The sequence below is a fragment of the Octopus sinensis genome, unplaced genomic scaffold, assembly GCF_006345805.1.
Source record: "Octopus sinensis unplaced genomic scaffold, ASM634580v1 Contig16844, whole genome shotgun sequence".
Lineage (NCBI taxonomy): Eukaryota > Metazoa > Mollusca > Cephalopoda > Octopoda > Octopodidae > Octopus > Octopus sinensis.
Window position 1 is genome coordinate 25,749 of NW_021834620.1, and position 20,968 is coordinate 46,716.

Here is a 20,968-nt window from a genome sequence, read left to right on the forward strand (position 1 = left end):
AGGTTGAGATGACAAAAAAAGGTTGAGAATGCCTGGTTTAGAGTTATCCATTAACAGCACAAAGATTAGAGGTGAGAGAGAATCTCCTGCAGTATACCTCTATTGATTTTAGCTTCTCCCAGTGTTCTGTTTACCAAATTTATACTGATTTCCACTTAGTATTGAGTTTCTTGATAAACATTACCATCCAACTCTGGAGGCCAGATTTTTGCAGGGTCTGAATTAAGAATTCGTGGTCGACTGATTCAAATCTTTTCCTCACAGCCGGTTATCAGTTAGCCAGACGTTGAGCCGATCTAAGTTGTCTTGGAGCCTTTCAGAGGCTTTCTAAATGTCCCGATCCCTTGAGACCAATACAATGTCATCCGCATTACTGTCGGTATGAGAGATCTTCCAGGAAGAGGTTGAAAGGCCCAGAGATAAGGGGGATCCCTGGGGTACTCCGTTGGGCACGAGTCGAGATGTAAATTTCAGGTTTTCCAGGGAACCCCTCCCCTTCGTTCACTTAAAAGGTTGGTGATCTAAAACTTGAGCCTTCGTGGAAATTCTGTTTGAAATATCTTCCTTAATAGGGTTTTCCTTGAGACCGAATCAAAGGCTTTGTGTATGTAGACGGAACAGAGCACCGTCTTTAAGTATCTCTGTTTTCTTGCAAAACCAGTACAAATGAGATCCGTAGATGTCTGTAAGTATGTAGACGTTAACTTCTCATTTTTAAATCCATGTTGAAAAGGCCTTACCGGTAAGAATTCTTTTATTCTTCCAAGAACCAACCTCTCTGAGATTTTTGACATTGACCATAACAAGGAAAGGCCGGTCTGAAAGAAGCAAGATCGTCTTTAGGTTTCAGCATCGACCCCATTAGTGCTTGTTTCCATAATGAGAGTATCACATTTTTGTTGATCGAGAGTTGAAGATATCTGTTAGGAATATAGCTCCTTCGTCATCAAGATTACTGGAATTTTATTTAGACCATCGAGTATGTCGTTTTTGTGGAAGACAAAGTATTCCAGACTTCTTTTACGAAGAAAAAGAAAGGTGCCGACCGTTTCTTAAGTCTTCTGTTTGATGGTAATCTATCCGATTTTCTGTGCTCCTTGTGTGCCATTTTCGCATAAAAATTGATTAAGTTATTCACGTCCTTTTGATCGTAATCCACGTGCCGAATGGCTTTTCACACTTCTCCCGTTGATCTATCCTGTTTCACGCTGTAAAAACTCGACTCCATTTCAAAAATTTATATCTGTGTTCTCTCGCCTTTAATTCGGTATTCAATGTTCTGACACGGATCGTTATATCAGAAGTCATTTGGTTAAACTTATTAAGGCGATTTCTTTCCCTGGCCAAGACAGACTTCCTACAACCACTAGCAACATGAGGTTGGTGTTTGGGTATAGCCATTGCTTTTGCTTCCCTGGAACCGTAGCCACTTCGCCACATAGTAATTGTATGCCACAGGAAATTTCCTGATAATGACTTTCCTTTTGATCCTCACCACAATCGGATTGTAGTTGCATCTCGTTTCACAGTGGACAGACTCTACCATTTTCAAGTCAATTTGTCAATTATGAACCTTAAAATTACAATTACAAACTTCAAATGTCATCTGCATAATTCAATTTGCAAATAAAAACTTCAAATGGCATCTGCAAAACTCAAATTTACAATTTAGAAGTGATCTGAGGATCAGCTTCAATCCAACTGATTAATTCATTTATATTTATTTGATTTTTTTTGAATGTCTTTTACCTTCTCTTTGATGTCTTTCTTTATCTTTATTTTATTTATTTATTTATTAACTCCAAGAGCACCGAGAAAGATAGGTAAGAACTAGCTAATTAGGTGATCCCTGCCTCCAACAACAGCCGTACTCTCCTTACATGATCTTCTGGTGACTCGACCGTAATCCGGAAACGCCTTCTCTTCCTTCTGCAGAGGAACTCAATTGAAGTGCATTTCTTTATAACCGACCGAAATTCCTCTGCATGGGCCACCTTTTCCTAGAGTGGGTTTCCCAGTTCCTTGCAGAAACGTAGGAAACCCTGTCCATTCTTCTGCGTCGCCTCCTCGGAAGCAAGGCTGCCAACTGAGGTGTCAGTGTGGAGCATAATCTTCCTTCTGAGTGAGTTCAAACGTTCCGCTTTCGAACAAGCAATTGCAAACCTCCAGGCTGAGCAGGCATACTCAACCGTCGGGGCAATCACTTGTTGGTATATTTTGCTGACACAATCTTTCAGGGGGAAGGGACTCTTCTTTAACAGAGCTTTCAAGACGTTCCACTTCCGAAGACCTTTAGCTAGGGCTTCCTCTACGTGACTTGAGAACGTCATTAAGGAGTCGAAAACCACGCCAAGGATCTTCTGGGTACGCGAAGAGGGAATAGGTTTGTCTCCAATGAATAGTTCCAGTTCATTCTTGAATTTTCTATCATTAGTAAAGAGGGTGAATTGGGATTTGGATGCAGACACACAACATGTTTGCAGATAGCCAATCACTTACACAGTTGAGGTGTGACTGGACCATTGCGACAGCCACAGAAGGAGATTTATCTCTTGCAGCGATAATCAGGTCGTCCGCATAGGATAGGAACATAATGTCCGGGTCATTAGTAGTGGGTAGGTCATGTAGAAATAGGTTAAAAAGGAGAGGAGATAAAGGGGAGCCTTGTGGGACACTATTGGGTAGTAGTCTTGATCTTGAAGTAGTATTGTCGATACGGACCCTTCCGCGTCGGCCAGTTAAGAAATTTTCCAACCACAGTTTGATGTTCAGATGTAAGTTCGAATCAAATATCTTCCGCGCTAGGAGTTTCCTCGGGACAGAATCAAAAGCCTTTTGTATATCAATGGATACTAAGGCCGTCCGTAGGTGTGTTCCCATGTTGAAACCGTCAGTAATAAACTGGGAGACAGAACACAAGTGGGTCGTTGTGGAACGGTCTGGTCTGAAACCGTGCTGGAATTCTGGCAGTTGTAGAACAGGAGAGATTCGCGTTAATAAAAGCTTTTCCAGTACTTTCGATAAGATACAAGTTATTGAAATTGGGCGGTATGAAGAGGGGGCATCCTTTGGTTTCCCAGGCTTTAGAATTGGCGTAATTAGGGAGTTTTTCCATATATTATGTCGCGAGCGCTGCGAGCGACCGAGCGCAGTGAGCGATCACTCATTTTCTAGATCCGATCAATCAACAAATCTATAAATTGACAAATACCCAGGCTGGTATTTGGGTTTAAATATATTCGATAACAAAAATTAAAATCGATGCCAAAGCAGAATGAGCTTTAAAACCGATTTCATAAATAAAAATAATATTTTAAAATTTATAATTGATATTTTAGAATAATGAGAAAAAATCTAAATGCTTCATAATTTATTAAAATGTCAAAACAAGAATCTTCTGAAGGAGCAAGCCTGTCTGCACAGTTCATTTTTGATTAGAAGACCTAATTTTAGAGATTAATACGAAAAAATAGCAATGAGATCTGTCAAATTATTACCCTCCTCACAACCTAAACCAAATTAGCGTTCAGTATTCATTGATTTTACTTTTTCTATTAAGGTCTACTTATAAATTATTTATGGGATTCAATGGAAACTTAAGTTATTTCAATTTTAATTTTAAATCATGTTAAAATTTTAAATAATTTAATAAATATATTTGTTGATGACAGGCTTGTTAGCTGTCAAAGTCGCCTCTAGCGCTCGATCGCTCGCAGCGCTCGCGACATATTAGGTATCGTACGTAAGTTGATGGAGTCGTTATATAGTCTTGATAGTACGGTCCGTGCCCGGGGTCCCAGGTGTTTGAGCTGAACAGCACAAATCCCGTCGGGGCCACAAGCACGGGTGGGACGTAGAATTTAATAGCCTTGTCAACATCATCCGGTGTGAAGAAGGTGGAATACGGTTCTGGTCGTGGTCCGAGCCGTTCAGTATGTGGAGTGCAAGAGAAGTTTTTATGGCTGATCGATACATAGTACTTCATAATCTTGTTTGCAAGTTTGCGAGCGGGTTCCGAGGAATTGTGGGCAACGGCCTCAGTTCCTCCGTCCTCCTCGCCGATAAGGCAATTGATCCTTCTTAGCGTTTTCCAGAAGGTGGCGCAGGAATTTCTGTGACATAATCGTCCAACGAGACGACTCCACTGAGTCCGTTATTGGTCCGGATCAGTTCAGAAATTTTGATATTCAACGAACGTATAGTATGATATGAGTCATTGGACTTGTTTTTCTTCAGGGCATCCCGTTCTTTGATAAGTGATAGGATTTGTGATGTTAATCTTGGATTGAACTTCTTATATGAAGCGACAGGTATAAATAATTTATCAGCTTGCAAAATGATAGTAGACAGGATCTTGGCCGTCCTTTCCACCGTGCAATTCTCCATAGAGAGATCGAGCAGGCAGTCGTCCACATACAGCCCGAAACCATTCCAGTTAGCCTTCGAGTAATTTTTGAACTTCGTAGGGCGGCGCGTTGGACAGAAAGGCCTTCTAAGTGTCAGTACAATGGGGTTATGGTCGCTCGAGGAGCCATAACGAACATTCCACGAGATATATCCAGCCAAGGATGGAGTGCAAAGAGACAGGTCCGGGGATGTTGGGCTGTCTCTTCTACGGGTTGGTGTCCTTGTATGAGCGTATGGATCGTTTAGGATAGTCAACTTATTGAGTACGGAAAGGATGTACTCGCCACGAATGTCGGCAGGTTGAGACCGGAGCCAGAGCGGATGCTTGGCATTTAGGTCGCCGCATAGCAGCAAGTCCTTCAGTCCGCAGAGTTTCAATAAGTTGGGTGTGTATTTTGGGATAAAAGAAGTCGTCGAGCTTTGCGGCGGGACATATACATTGCATAATGTAAAATGTCTTGAGGGTGAGAGAGGAACTTCTATGGAGATTTGTTCAAGAATAGGATCGTCTTGACACAGGGAGGAAACGAATGTTGCAACGTCGGTGAACACAAGCCCATCCTTGATAATTGTCAATAGTCCTCCGCCAAGACATCTCGTCCGGTCCTTTCGCAGTACACTGTAGCCAGGGAACCGAGGTGTTGGGGATGACGCGGAGAGTTTAGACTCCTGGATGAGAACAATGTCCACTTTTAGTCGGGATAGGAGGGAGCGTAACTCCAAGACCTTGCTTCGGACTCCATTGATATTCAGTTGTAGGATAACCAGAGAGTCGGGCCCCGGATTCGGTTCCACGTCGCCAGCCAGATGTAGGAAAGAGAAAGGGAAATTGAAAGGCAACCCCTCCCAAAGTCGTGGGGAGAGGAGAAGGTAGAACGGTTCTTTTTCATGCAGAATATGCACTGGGCGCAACCACAACAACAGGTGAACCGCATCTTTATTTTCAATCCAATTTGGTCAGTTTTTGTCTTTCTTTATCCTTTGACCCTTTGAGGGTGATATGCTGTTCTCAAATTCACTCCAAGAGAGGAACATAGAGACTGCCAATCGCCAAAATTTTCATGTGTTTCAATTATTATTTTTTTGTATCATCACTGTACTTGCGATATCTTGGTTTTTCAGTGATCAAACAATTTTCGATGACTTGAAAATGGTATATTCCGTAGACGTTAAAGAATAAATTTTAGTAAAAATAAATAAATCAATCAATTAAAATGAATAGGTTCCGAAAAAGAAGTAGTTTTATTATGACTAAAGTGCTTCTATGGAGTTATCTTCAATTCTAGGGCTTTTATGGCTCCATTTGGAGGACGGTCTAAATATATTTCTATTATATATCTAAAAATATTAGCACATATAATTTTTACATAACAATGAACCAAAAACCCAATAGCATAGATCGGGATTGGAAGAATACAAAAAAGAGCTATCATTGTATTGATGTTCCGTGACAGTGGTGTTTCGGCTGTACCAGAAACAGCGTAATCGATATAGCCAGAAATAAGAACAAGCTGAAATTTAAAAACAATGACAAACTGACCAAACAAGAAACTGGAGTTAAGACCAAAAATGTAGTTTTCCATATAATTCCAGGACGTTTTCCAACCATTAGTTCAATTTCAGTTGCAAATTTTTCAAAGCCTAAAACTAAAAAAATGAAAATTAACCATAAACATACGCTAAACATGAAATTTCAGACACAGCAACCCACAAATAACCCCAGCTTGTTCCGTTGTCGTAAATATCCACATAGCCATAACCACCCTAAATAAATGCGATTCAGAAATTTTACTCGGTATGTCATCGGAAGACCAAGGAGAAAGCTTATAAAACAAATGGCACCACGAACTGCTACACTTGCTTTTTTGCCGCAATTTGGAATCATGTTTACTAAGGGCGTAATAAATCCCTCTGTGCTAGCAATCTAAAAAATGATTTTTAAACTATATTACCATTGTCCCGAATCCTAAACAGAACATCATTAAATAAAACAGCGTAGCCCAAAACTGTGCTCCTGGCAGAGCCGAAATGGAAGCGGGGTAGCTGATAAATACTAACTCACTTCCTATGTATAAATTAAAAATATATATTCCAACCGTGTTTGGTAACTTCAGGAATTGTTTTATTAGACAAATAAGCAAGATGTCCTGTAGCTGAAAAAATAGCAAATCCGGAGTAGAACGATGTAAAACTGTTTGCAAACGAAACAAAGAGAACATCAAACAAAAAATTGTTTTTGTATTTGTTAAAGCTAGATAGTGTAATGATTCCTCCTGAACATGTTGACAGTGAATAAAATATCTGTGTTGATGCTTCTTTCCATACCTGAATATAATTAATTTCAAATATATTACCGCTAATGAGGAAATTTTAGATATATCTGGCTGAATATAAAACTGGATCCCAGCTTTTGACCCTTTGAGGGTGACTCCCCTGATGAGAAGTATAGTCAGAATAATGTATGGCAAAATTGCTGTAAAGTAGACGACCTAATTATATTTTAAAAAAGTATGCATATTACTTTGCCAACAGTTTTCACTGATCTGGAAAGACTCAAAAATACCATAATCCAGGCAATCGCATATGTCCATGCTAATCCAGAATTGATACTCCCCATGTCACCAATATTTCCTGTGGTTTGTATTATTTTGTAGCTATTAAATTGCGTCATTCAATATATTACTTAAAGAATTCTGCAGATGCTGTGCCTTTGGTGCCTATTATAGATCAAATATTCAATCGAAATACAGTTTATGTTCCAGGAATTGTTACAGGAAGACCATGGTAATGTTTTACTCCACGAATAATACAAATATTGCAAAAATATTGAAACGAGAATGTTGTAATATATTCCAATAAACATTGAAATAAACACGCAAGAATATCCAATGCCTGGACAATATTAATTTGTTAACATACCTCTAAATATTGGGGAAATATCCCAGCATTGAATCATATCAAGTCCTGTAAACTGCCCCAATGCAACCTCCAAATAGAGAATCGGAACACCGATAAGAAATAGACTTATTATGTAGGGAATCAAAAAAATTCCTTATTTAGTTTAAAAATAATTCGAACCTCCTCCATATTTAAAGCACAAGTATGGAAATCGCCAAATATTGCCGAGACCAATAGCAAAAGACAGCAAAGTTAATATAAACTCGATGCTATTAGACCATTTAAGTTTTTCGCTCATTTTTTTGTCACATAATTTTTTTTATTTATATTAATTCTAACCACAAAATTATTTGTTAGCAATAGTTTGTTAATAGCAATTCCGCGTTGCCATAAGCACGTAGTGACTAAGGTTTCGTTCCTGCAGTACTCTCAACTATCCTTTTAGCCAGTTTTTTTCATGTACCCTTGTTCTTTGCGCGTTTACAAATATTCTCAAGATCGTCACTTGTTTTTGTCGGCCGTTAATAAATTAGATTTTAACCACAACTCATTACTAAGGCAGAGGTGAAGCGTGCATCTTGGCCGATTCCGGAATCCAATTCTGTGTTTCAAGAAGTAATCTACAATAATTTCATTGCAAAGAATCATTTAGTTTATTCTCTGAACATGTCCGAAAAGTCTCTAGCGCGAGGTATCAACTTGCTTGCATAATTTCTATAGAGAGTGTCGTTTTTAATAATCTGTGGCCATTTGATAATCGCAATTTTTTTCAATTGATTTCTATAAAAACCGTCCAGTTTTTCAGGTCCATTTTGATGTTACCCATTTTTCTGAGTTTTATAATAAGATTAATTGAAAAAGAAACTAATTAACTAAGTAATTTTCTAACTAGATCCAGAGCTTTCGAAGTGAGCAGAGGATGGCACTCCACGCACCTCCTCCCCTTCTTCCTCCTCTTCTCTGGCACTGTAGACCTATGAGAAGGTGGGCAAGATAAATTGTACGAACACATTATACAAAAGTATCTGAAAATTTTAGGAGATAAGTTTTCTGCGTATCCAGATACTTCACATACGATGCCAACATTTTTTGTGGGCAATTTTTTCAGCATCGCTCAAAAGCGACCAGTGCCTTTTATTAAACCTCCACTTCTCATCATTGCCTATCGATAGCCGCCGAATCAAAGTTAAGTTTTTTTTCCGAATTGATATTTTATTAATGGTCATAACCAGGGCAACCACAAATATGACCTTAAAAATATGACTTTTTTGACCTTATAATTAGAAAATATGACCTTATTGGTTAGAAAAAATGACGTTATGGCCATATAAATTGAGCAATCTTTTGGCCCTTTTTCGGAGGACTAAAATTTATAAATAATCAGATTTTTAGTAACAAACCTTATTTTTAAATTTTTTGGACTTGTAGTTATCTAAATTAAAATAGTCAAAAATTCAAAATTTTAAATAAAATTTTCCTGAGGGTGGGATTTTACCCACAACCACGTACAGTGAAACCTCTCGAATCCGCTGCTTCTCGAATCCGCCGCTTCTCGAATCCGCTTGTTTTAATCAAAAATTTGAAATTTCCTATGAATGATTCTTGAATCCGCTTGTTTCTCGAATCCGCTCCTCAAGTATTATGAAAAATAATTTTTTTATCTAATTGTAAGTTAAATTAATTAACATTTTAAAATTCTCATTACACGTTAAATTGTATTTTTGTGATGCGTCGCTGTGTTAGACTTTCTATCAACGAAAAAATTTCTATACTACGTTATATTTCTGACAACCCATTCGTTTCTGCACCTCAAATTTCCAGGATTTTTTCTTCACGGTTAAAAAAGAAAATTTCTCCGAGAACTATAAACGACCTTAAATCAAAATCGGACCTTTTGAATAGGACTGACATCAAAAAATTAAACCTAACGAGAATTCCAAAACTCAAATTTAATGAAATTGATGTAGCGATGATAACATGGATTAACTTAATGGAATCTAGTGGAGCAATTCTATCAGATTCGATGTTAATTGCAAAAGCTCTTAAGTTTGGAAAAAATTTTCCAGAATTTAAAGCAAGTCGTGGGTGGCTAGAAAAGTTTAAATTACGAAATGGTATCAAGTTAAGAAAATTTCACGGAGACAGTGGATCAGTAAATCATGATGAAAAATCTATTACTGATTTTAATGAAACAATGAGTTTAAAAATTGAACAATATGGATTGGACAATGTTTATAATGCAGATGAAACTGGTGTTTTTTACAAGGCGATTCCTTCCAAAAGTGTGTGTACCAAATCACGGCCTGGAATAAAGTTGTCGAAGGATCGATTTTCGTTACTATTATGCGCAAATTGTTCTGGTTCCGATAAAAGAAGGCCTGTGATGATAGGAAGATTCAAAAGTCCAAGGTGTTTTAAAAATTTCAACATTGGAAAATATGTTACCTACACCCATTCCAATAAGGCATGGATGAACCGTGAAATTTTTAACAAGTGGCTCAGTGATTTTGATTGTGAACTTGCAAAGAAAAAAAGAAAAATTCTACTTGTAATAGATCAATGTCCATCTCATCAAATTATTTAATAATTATACTTAGGAAACAATTATTGAAGAGGAATCAAATGAGAAAAAAGTTGATCTCTCAGAAGCCTTCAGAGCTCTAGAGATTATTAAAACTTATGCTTCTCAGGTAAATGCAGATATAGATGATCATGAAAATATTATGAAAATTGGGGAAATGTTAAGAAAATCAATTAAAAAAATAAAATTTCTGATTTTTTTGAATATAAATAATTTTATGTATTCAGTCATTTGTATATAAAAAGAAATACTTAATCTATATTGTAAGTTCATATTTCAACTATAAAATATTATTTAAATTGCCTCTCGAATCCGCCGATTTCTCGAATCCGCCGATTTTTTGGTCGGTCCCAAAATCGGCGGATTCGAGAGGTTTTACTGTACTTCCCAGAAAAACATGGTTAATAAATCATTCACCTTATGTCAGTTCTAGCAGAACTTATATATTATTAAGAATTAAAATTTATTAAAATAAAACATTAAATAAGGTTTAATATTTTCATCCTTGAAGTTTCTGCCTTTCGCTAAAAGTTTATTTAGCATCGAGAAACTTCTTTCGACAGATAATGTGGTTCCCGGACATTTCCATAAATACACGAATAATTCAGGAGGGAAATCTCTCAAATTAGCTTCTTGAATGCTATTTCATGGCATTGAATTTGTTCTTTTTAAATATTGTGCAATCTCACATGGATCTTTCCCAAAGTCGATAGAATGAATACATTGAATAGCATCTTTAACAGTATAAAAAGTACTAGAAACAAGATTTCTGGAATGTGTCTCACTAGGCAGTTTAAATCCCAAAGTTTTAAAAAAAAGTTTGAAAATAGACATCCCTTAATTTGAACAACGGAATATTTGTTTTGGTCATCATTTCGACCAAGCTAATTGCGAAAGACTCTTCGGAAACCACATCTTTAGAAATCAACTTAATTTGTACATTAAATTTTCCTGATTCTAATCTCTTTTTGTGTTTCAACGTTTGGCGATGTTGTTCAACGTTGAAACTTTTTCCATATTTAACAGGAACACAACATTTTAAACAATAAAGTCTCCCGTGATCATCCTCTTCGAATTCGTTAGGAAATTTGTTAATTATATTATATATTTTCTTTTTATTTGATTTTTTAGGTTTAGGCATCACAACAAATATATTTAAGCGTGCTTAATCCACCTTGTATAATTGATCAGTTTAGCTTTTTTTGACGAAAATTAAATTGAGTTCTTAAAAATTGTTGGAATTTTACCAATTTACAATTCAATTCTAACCTGCGAACAATTAAAATTAAAATACAGTCTAAATAATTTCGGCCAAATTCATATAAATGTAGCTGCACACTTTTTTAATTACTTAAGCTTCGAAAAAAATTTTCAGGGCCTCCTTAGAAAAGCAAAATCCTAGAGTTTCTAATAAACTGACTCCAAAAAACTAAAAGAATAAAAACATAAACTTTTCCGAAGATAGTATCTAACAGTTAGTTAGTTGATAAGTTGGATCCGACTTTGCTAATATATAAAAACCTGCTGGGTATTAAAAATATTGACTGTTAATTGATCTTTCAGAAGAGACTTGAAGTTAACAAATACAAAGTGTGGGACAAGAGGTCAAAAAACAAAAAGGGGATTTATTATTAATTAGATGTAGTTACTTTATAATTTGTAATGCTAATTATTATAATTCAAAAAATAATAAATAAATTTGTTTGTGTATGTGTTGATTTCATGGATCCAAGATTACCGGTGATTGAAATATGTAATGAACTTACTGAAGTATAAATACGTTTATAAATATAGAATATATCATTTCTATCCGAGAACGTCGATAAAATAACAACCTTGCTCAAAAGATTGCCGTCTGTCTGTGAAAGCCTTCCTTCTGACGTTTTTCTTGGAGTTTTTAACAAACTAATAAAGCCAACAATTGGTAGTGGGGCATCACTTAACGTTAGCTGAACTTATCTTCAAATGTTCTCGCAATCTATACAGCGGTGTCTCTTTATACGATGCTCTCTGTCATCTTTTCGTGGTTAGTTGTGTCCATTTATAATAAAATAGTGTCTTTGTGGATTAAACAAGAAAGTGTTGGTTGTCTTAGTTGAGAATTTTGTCCCAAAGTTAATAAGTCTTATCTTAATAAAAGGCTTTAACAAAACTGCCTCAATCCAGGTTCATTGCATTAATAAACTAATTTAAAGATCATTTCTACAGTGAACTGCTTGTTGTATCAGTCTCCTCGTATGGCAGTCGACAAACTATTCCCACAAAGTCCGGGATTCAAACAGAAAATGTTTTTTTCGATATTTTATTAAAACAGGGTCGATTTATTCAAAAGTATTTTTACTTTTGGCGGTATACAAAAATATTTAATATTCAGACGTGGAATATCAGGCTGGGGTCTTTGAGTTACTTAATCACATCTACACACCCGGTGTGCTTCAAAGTGTATTGTCAGACTGTTTGGAGGAAGGAATGAATACTATTTTGAATAACCTTAACGAGTCTAACTACGATGAGGTACTTTATTCCCCCAAAATTGGTAGAAAACACGAGAAATGTTAAATCTAGTCAATAAAAAAATGTCCACTGGGGTGAGGACTGCGGCTGGCTTGGAAATTTGTGTAGGGGGTTTCAAAATAGGGAAGGGCTGGCTTGATTTTAGCGAATGCACAAAAAAGTTTACATATACCGAGATTGTACCTGCTTTAAATGCATTTAGGCATCTGGGGATCTTCCAATCATAATACTTATATCAGAGATTGTTATATTCACTGCAAATGGTGGTAGCATTGAAGTACATTTGTAGGCTTAGATTTGGTCATAGTGGCTAATGACAGTGTTTATATACAGTTTAAATGGCCGGTTGGTCATGCAATCACCATCAGACTGGCTCCCGACGAAAATTCCAGTTCGTTCATTTCTTATCTTGAAAATGAATTTCTTGCCTTCAAAAATCGAGTTATTTATGCTTCATTGACATAATTTAGACAAACGTGAATGTTTGTGAAAACGCGGAGGAAATGTTATTTTTTGATAATATTAATTAGGAGTTGCAACGTGGGAAATACTAATAAATCAGTACAATATTTTGGATTATGTTAGCCCAATAGAGTCGTTAGAGCTTCATCACAGAATAAACCAAAACGTCGTTCAAGCCTGTTTTTATCAAAGATGACGGCTTGGAATCGAAAGGTATTCTACTTTGTTAATATAATTAAGAATGATAAGCTAAAAAGGGGTTCTTTACCTCGTGTGACAAGTGAAGAAGGTCTTTGTTCTGCAGATTATATTACCGACAAAAATTCATTAAAAAAGCATGTCGATATTCTCGGAAACAAGGACGGATCATACCAACAAAGTTCTTTTAATTCATTGGTACCAAATCTCGTGGAACCTTCTCCTGAAGAATTAAAGCATAATTCAAACAATCGTCGCTCAATATGTGGAAATAAGTCAAATTTGGAAGAAATTGACATTTTTTCTCCAAAAAAGCGTCCCCGTCAAAATTTGGTAAAGACTCCTTCAGTAGATATGGTTGCAAATTCCATGGCAAAGCGTGTTGACAAATGCATCGAGTTCATTGAACATACAACGAGTAAGCGGACAAGGTTTTGTTATAATACAAAAATGCATTTGTAGTGAAATTAATATCGCCATTCGAAAAGTTTTAAAAGAGAATGAAGGACTAGTTGACAGGACAGAGAAATTAGCACTCAAGATGAGAGGCGAGGACGAGAGAATGCGAGTACTAATTGTTGCTAATGGTTTATCAGATATCGTCGTCTATTTTATTAAATAAAATAACGGAGACGGTTAAAGTCCATGAAGAAAAGTATACTTTTATTGGTTGTTTTCAGTATTAATAAGTACGAGGAACAGCTTCTCATAATAAAACAAGAAATGAATAATCTATTAATGGAGATTAATGATGTTTAAATTATATTTACTTAGTATTAGTTGAAGAAGCCTGAGATTAGTTGTTCTACGGTTAAAAATAAAATGATTGAATATATCAAAGAACAATTCAAAGATTAATCATTTTTGTGATCGTTTTTTTTTCTTTGTTTATAATAAATTCGATGCTTTTAAATGATTTGATTCAAATAACAGTTTTTATTTTTTGTGGATCCTATTAATATAAAATATAATCGTTTTGATGTAATAAAAGATCGGATACTGTGTGGGACGTTGAATTGACGATTTTTTACTAGGGAACTATGAGTTTTTCTTTGAAAAGCAAGAAATATAAAAATTAAATATTATATTCTTGCGTATAAAATCACAATATTATTGTTTTTTGGAAATATAAGTGATTATCTGAACCTAAAAACATTGCCTCTTTCGAAGTGCGTATTGAGATATTCAACTTAATCCACACATTCAAATTCTCGCACAACGATTGAAGTCGATGGGTTTTGAACTTTTTGGACCGCCTCAATATTTTTTTGTTTTCAAAACGACCAAAATTTTATTCAAAAAGAATAAATTATTTTTGGTAGAGACCCTACAAAGTGTTCTAAAAACTGAGGTGTTCCAGCTCAGAGGTCTTTTCAAAATCGGAGTTCGACTGTTTTCTGTGAAAGATAAAGGCTTTGTCACCATTTTGGGAAGGTGAGGTATAGATACTTAAAAAGCGAATCTGTCATTTAAATGTTGGGACCTGGTAAATATTCGCAAACTTATCGACTGTTTGGTGAAATCTTAGATACTTGCTACTATTGATTTTAGACGATGGGGTGGGGCTGGGTGGTGATCAAATTCTATAGACATGAAATTTATCTTCCTTAGGGCGAGAGGAATTACGTGGCGAATTAACGGTCAACATTGTAAGACTGTTTTTTAAAAAGCATTCAGAAACGTTGGCTTAGTAGTAATTACACGCGACTAACAATTCAACGAAAATTAAAATTTTTCGGTATAAGCATTAAAATAAACTCTCATCTTGATAGAAAATTTCTGATAGATTTTTTTCATTTGTTTAAAGTAAAGATTTGATGAAGATCAAGTATTTACAAATTTCAAGGATAATTATTAATTATCGCCTATGTGCGAAAATCTGTCGCTTTGGGCTGCACAGTTTATCGTGTAGACGCTGTGCTGACCGTATCCCGCGGCATTCAAAAAGATGCGGAAGTACTCCTCACTTACGGAGAAGTTCCAATTCCTTCCATTCGCGGTTGAGACTTCCGGTTCCTTGGGCAGTAAGGCAATCAGCTTCGTTCAGGAGATCGGGTCCCGCATGTCTGCTATCACAGGCGACGCCCGCGAATCAAGATGGCTTTTCGAGCGGATATCCCTTGCGATAGTACGCTCTAATTCTTTCTCGATCGCGTCGGTTTCCCGCCGGTTTAATTAATCAACATTAATTTTGACAATTTTCAAATCTGGAATCAGATTGCCTAAGGAAAAAAAATTATTAATTAGGATAATTTCAAGGATAATTATAATTTTCAAGTATTTGTAATACTCAGTTTGCAGGGTATACAAGTTTTAACGATATTTCGAAGATATGCAAAAGGATTTTCCTCAAAATATAAAAATGGCTGGCTGATTCATTTTGACAACTTTTCGACGAAGAAAACTTTTCGAAATTTTCTCAAATTGCCGAAAAAATGACGGAAACAAATATGGCCAATTTGGGAGTATTCACTGTACTTGTTCTGGTATCAAATTTAGACATTAAAATTAGGAATCGGTTTGTCGTCAAAAAAAGAAATTATTAATGTTTAAATCCTTGAAATTAAAATCGCAACTATTAATTCGCATTTATGAACTTTCGTTATTTTCATTGGATTATTATTACATATTTAATATGGGGAATAATTGGAATTTTAGGAACAATTTTAATTTGGAATAACGACAAAACTAAAAATATTTCTTACCCAATTCCCTACATAAGGTAAAATTTTACAGTCCTTAAAAATAGTGATATCGCAAATGAACGTCCTCAAAGTTCTTTTTTTTCGTTATTCTTCACTATTTCATTTCTAAATGGTTCGTTAGTTAATTTATACAATAGCATTAATTATCGAATTGATTATTTTATTTCGCAATCGTCGCGAACTAACAATTTTGAATAAATCTCAACGTTTAAATAATTTTTTATTCGTTAATGCTATTATAACAGTATTTGGACTTTTGATTCCAGTGAATTTCCAAGTATTTTTGTTTATTTAAAAGTTTATAGCTCGACCCACTTTCGAAGTTACACTTGTATGCTGCTCTCGTCGGGTTTATTGGAAATACATTTGGAGTTTGTTTGCTCTCTGTGGTCTCTACTATGCTTTACCCAAAGTTCAAGTGTAAGAAAGATATCATAATTCAATGGATATTATCAAGTTTATTGTTCATTTCATTTTCATTGTGTATTTTATTTTTTTATTAAAAATTATAGATTTCATATTTTTAATATGTGCAAAAATAAATGAGAGTAAAGTATGATTTGTTTTGTTATAAAATAGGTATTTTATACTGTGAGTTCGGTTTTTGAATGGGCAATGTTGGTAGTTATGTATTTCTATTTTGGTTCTTATTATTTTGAATTTCGGAAACTCGGAATCGACATCTTGTGGAGTGAAACATCTAGAAATTGTCAAATTTCAATTAATTAACGCCATTTAAAAATTTAGTTAAACAATAAAATGTCTTTTTCATTATACTGAAATCTGGTTCAAATAATTGTCACAAACAAGTCTTGAATATTATATCTCTACATATAAACTAATTTTGGTATGTACGGCTTGTCAAATCGTGTCGTGTTAAATTAAAATTTACTAAACTCATCTCCTCATGTAGTAGAAATTATTATGGCTAATTTGTCACTATTGGGAAATATTAAAACGATATGCAAAATCAGTTCTATGTGTCTATTGAGATACGTAAAAGACGAATTGCGAGTCATCTCCAAATCTGGACTGTAAATAAATATCGAAAAGAAAATACTCTTTTTGGATTCTCTTGATCGTTCAAAAGAAAAAGGATCAAACAAAGTTGACTTTAAAAACAATTAATGGTTACCTAAGATAATATAAGCCCAAGTTATCTTTTATTTTCTTGCGAAGTTTTAATTTCGGGATCTGGAATTCAGCAGAATTATCTATTGGGATCTTTACTTTTTGTCTTTTCCATGGACCAAAATGACGCTAAATTATTGGTACTCTAAAGATGTTAATTTCAGTGAATCTTTTGATTGTCTTTTGTCCATATAAATTTCAATTATAGACTCCTAAGTCGTGGTTAGTAAGAGAACCCCTGTAAATCTGTGCTTCAACATTCTTCACTTAAACACGTAATTTAGTTATAAACTAAAAAATTGATGTAAGTTGTTTATACGATTACCATCAGTTATCATTAAGGTAACCACTAAGTTGATCTAAAAAATCAAAAATTGACCTCCAAAAGTCATACAAAATTAATCCAAAAAGAGGAAAATTGACCAAAATGTAGACCTACAAAGAAGTTTCTCAGACAATTTTTATGCAATAAATTTTTCTAGAAACATGAGCTATGTAGAATTATATAAAAATTCCCAAATTTTCTAGTTGACAAGTCAGGCAAGATTCCTCAGATATACTCAACAAACCACTTGTTATTCATAGACGACCTAAAAGTGTTTGCTCAAAAGGAAGATACTGTAATGAAGATGATGATCGAGGTTGATCAATTTTTTCAAGCTCCCGGATGGTAGCAAAATGCTGAAAAGTCTGGAACTAATCTTGAAGGGTCGAGTGGCAAAGATGCGCTGCTTGACGGGGTTGATGGTTATCGTTAGCTTAAAGTTTTGGAAAACTGAAAAATGATACGATGATTTTTATATCGAATTTAATCAAGGAGAGAATTAAAGGCCTGGCAGATTCAAAACTGAATTGTGCAAATTTTTTCAAGGCTGTTAATGAGCATGCATTGTCGTTGTATAATTACTACACTCCTCGACAAAAAAAATGATTCAAAATTCATATTTAGTTTTTCTTTGAAAATCTGATAAATATTCTAATTTCAAAAAACTTAGTAGATTAGTTGTAATTATTATTTAATTTTAATAAAATATTAGTTAATTACTTTAATTTGGAAAAGCCATAGTCAGAGGCAATACTCTGGCTATCTGCCAATGACGATTTTTCTCTTGTCCTTTCTTTATTAATAAATCTAATATAAAAAAACTCAATTGGGTTCAGATCAGGAGACTGGGAATATCGAACCATGAGAATTTGAGAATGTTGAAAAGAATGTGCGCAAGGTCACCAAATACACACGAAACCTAAAAACAAACATAGACTTTATCTTCCAAGAGACCGACTAAGAAGAGGATTGGTCTCTGTGGTGCATAAAAGCAAGCGAATACTTCTTGAAATTTACAAAGACATGGAGATGAAGGCGTCCTATCGTTTGAGGAGAGAGGGAATCCCGAGGGCCGTCAGATCTAAGAAAACACACATGGCCACTATTAGGAAATTCCTATGCAGAAAATAGCAATTTGCAACTCCGGAAAGCCCCAAACTGAACGTTTTACGAAGAAAGCCCCTTCACTCGATTTTTTTCAACTGCTATGGAGATTTGGACGTTGATCTGAAGAAATTGTCCTGGTGGCTATCTCCCGGGAACAACTCTCCGCAGTTGGAGGGAATGCTGTGTATAGTTCAGGACCGCAACTTATTCTTTGACAACGATGGTAGTAGTTGCAACTATTGGAACGCTGCCAAAAAGACTGTAAATCATCTTGTCACAAAATGTGGCAGAATGTTGAACAGCCATTACCTGTATTGCCACAATGAGGTAATAATATGCATTCACTTATCTAGAAAGTTAAAGACACACTCCGTTAAGTCAACTATCTCTAATGAAGTGGTCGAAATACGGGTGGATACGACAATCAAGACAGATACTAAAGTAAATAATAATAAACCGAAATCGAAGCTGGGATTAGTTCTCAACATTCTTTGAAGCATGTGGAAGTCGAGAAATTATATAAATATGATCTCTTGACAAGCGATTTAAAGTTAATACACAATACAAATGTGAACGTCATACCACTGGTCCTCACATGGGATGTAATACTATCTAAATTTTACAAACATCATCAAAACTCGCTAAAAGTCGAAGATTCAACTCGTGCCTATGTCCAGACGATCGTGATGAAAAATACATTCAAGAACATGCGTCCGGAATACAAACTTTCAGCTACGACGACAAATCATGTAAAAAGTATTGGGGGAATCAATGAGGCACTGAATGGAGGAAGTAGTCACCACGAGACATCAATGGAGGACACGGACGCTGTATCCAGCCCATGAGTCCAGCAGAAGGAGGCGAGGAGGAGGAAGATCGAACCAATATTATCTGGATTAGATATTTTTTAACTTTAAGTAATTTACTACAACACAAAAATAACAATTTCTTAAAAATCGTCACCAAAAAATCAGAACATTACTTTGATTTATTATTCTTTTTCTCTACGAAAATATTATAGCAATAACTTTGAGTGGTTGTTGACTGAACTTCTCTTTTGATAATCCTGTTGACTGCGACTTTATTTATCCGTGATTTTTTAATCTTGCGTTCTCCTAATTCACGACATTTTTTAATGTGTCTTTCTATTCTATCCTGTACCAATAAAGTTAACGATTTTACCATTTCGTTTTTCATCATGAATTTGTTCGGGTCCTCTCCACGAACTTTAACATAACCTAAATACTGAATAAAAAATGACAACTCCAAAACAGTAAATTTATAGCGTAGAGTTCAAGGAGATTTATTTTTGCATATTCAAGGGGACTCGACTGTTATATATTGTGTAAAATACCTTCTCTTTAAAGTCCTCCAAAGTAGTGTATTTTATAAAATCGTCCAAAGTGTTATCGATGGTCATCAATTTATCATCTAAATCCATTATGTCGTCATTTAGTTCTCCAGGTAAAGTAGAACTCATTCTTCACAAATATATGAACTATATACTCAACTACAACAACAAGACACCTATTTAAATTAAAACGAGATTTTATTTAAAAATAATAAATTAAACAAAAATAATATTTTTAAAACTAATATATTATTCGATCACAACAGAATCAGAAATTGCTAAAAAATTACAAGTAAAAAAACTTTTAATATTAAATTTTAGACATTTTTCCTCAACAGGCTTGACAAATAAAAATACAAGCAAATAATTGAGGAAAATAACAATAAAAATGACACTCAAACTCACTCCAATCACATATTTCGGCAGTTCTTTCCGACCGACACACAAATAGTGTTTATTCCACATGGACATGAATAGTACGGACTAATGAGTCATTTTAACAAATAAACATTGTCGTGAACGTCCAGACATTGACTATGTCTCATTTTTTGTACTCTTTCATACTGTTTTTTGCATGTTGAACATTCCTGTCTGGAAATAGATATTTGTGGGAGTTGACTATATAAATATTTCTATTTGATAAATTTAATAGTAATTTTTAATAATCTTAATATATTATTAAATACTTTTGTTGTGGCACCACCCAGACATTCTGAAAGTGCACTCGAAGCGTTAAGATAGTCGAGGTAGTGAGCCGAATAGTCACCATTTTTCTCACAACAGGCTATTTATACTATGAAATAAAATCCCTACCGTCACACGACCCTCTTTTCCACATATTAAGTAGGGATTTTGCGAGAATGCCATCATATTCGAGGTACTGTTCTCTATACCGGGGAATGTCCATACAGTTCTCGATAATCTTTGATAATTAGGGGAATTACAATTCGATGATGAATGTATTTCAATTGATTGTGATGTTCAAAACAATTCCCACAGGCTGTAAATGGGTGAGTATTCATTCCAGAACAGCTTATAAGATTAGCTAAATTATGGCTGTAGTTGGCCAGGAGAGAATAGCATGTTGATTTCCATGTTTGGTTCATTCCAGTTAAATTGGCCACAATTAATAAAAACATCCAACAATTTGAAATGTAGAAAAATTTTATTTTTTAAAACAAGTATATAATTTTAGATAAATTGAAAGATATTTATCAAAATAAATAAATTTAAATACTATTAGATAGAAATGATCTATGATCTATGGAGATGGTGTAGATTTTGTTTTG

The 20,968-nt window shown here is 34.9% G+C and overlaps 2 protein-coding genes across 2 annotated transcripts; one reads left to right on the plus strand and one right to left on the minus strand.

Moving 5' to 3' along the window:
• Positions 1-4,080: 4,080 nt before the first annotated feature.
• Positions 4,081-7,603, minus strand: LOC118761729 (sodium- and chloride-dependent glycine transporter 2-like). The gene is made up of 9 exons (XM_036499875.1): positions 7,486-7,603; positions 7,218-7,299; positions 6,929-7,061; positions 6,765-6,896; positions 6,504-6,732; positions 6,360-6,472; positions 6,269-6,323; positions 5,948-6,054; positions 4,081-4,293 (listed from the first exon to the last, which is right to left on the minus strand). Exons 1-9 carry the CDS (start codon positions 7,601-7,603, stop codon positions 4,081-4,083), a joined length of 1,182 nt encoding a protein of 393 aa, XP_036355768.1.
• A 5,451-nt stretch (positions 7,604-13,054) lies between these two features.
• LOC115230942 lies at positions 13,055-13,682 on the plus strand. Its single transcript, XM_029801045.1, has 2 exons — positions 13,055-13,491; positions 13,523-13,682. The coding sequence occupies exons 1-2, from the start codon at positions 13,055-13,057 to the stop codon at positions 13,680-13,682; spliced, it is 597 nt and encodes a 198-aa protein (XP_029656905.1).
• Positions 13,683-20,968: the final 7,286 nt, after the last annotated feature.

What these genes read in the sequence shown, in the direction of transcription:
- LOC118761729 (XM_036499875.1), bottom strand. Translation starts at nt 7,603, where the DNA reads ATGAGCGAAAAACTTAAATGGTCTAATAGCATCGAGTTTATATTAACT. An exon ending in TCCTGAAGTTACCAAACACG is followed by an intron (nt 6,473 to 6,503) that starts GTTGGAATATAT and finishes ATTTATACATAG; the next exon opens with GAAGTGAGTTAGTATTTATC. An exon ending in GTTTAGGATTCGGGACAATG is followed by an intron (nt 6,324 to 6,359) that starts GTAATATAGTTT and finishes TTAGATTGCTAG; the next exon opens with CACAGAGGGATTTATTACGC.
- LOC115230942 (XM_029801045.1), top strand. Translation starts at nt 13,055, where the DNA reads ATGACGGCTTGGAATCGAAAGGTATTCTACTTTGTTAATATAATTAAG. An exon ending in ACAACGAGTAAGCGGACAAG is followed by an intron (nt 13,492 to 13,522) that starts GTTTTGTTATAA and finishes ATGCATTTGTAG; the next exon opens with TGAAATTAATATCGCCATTC.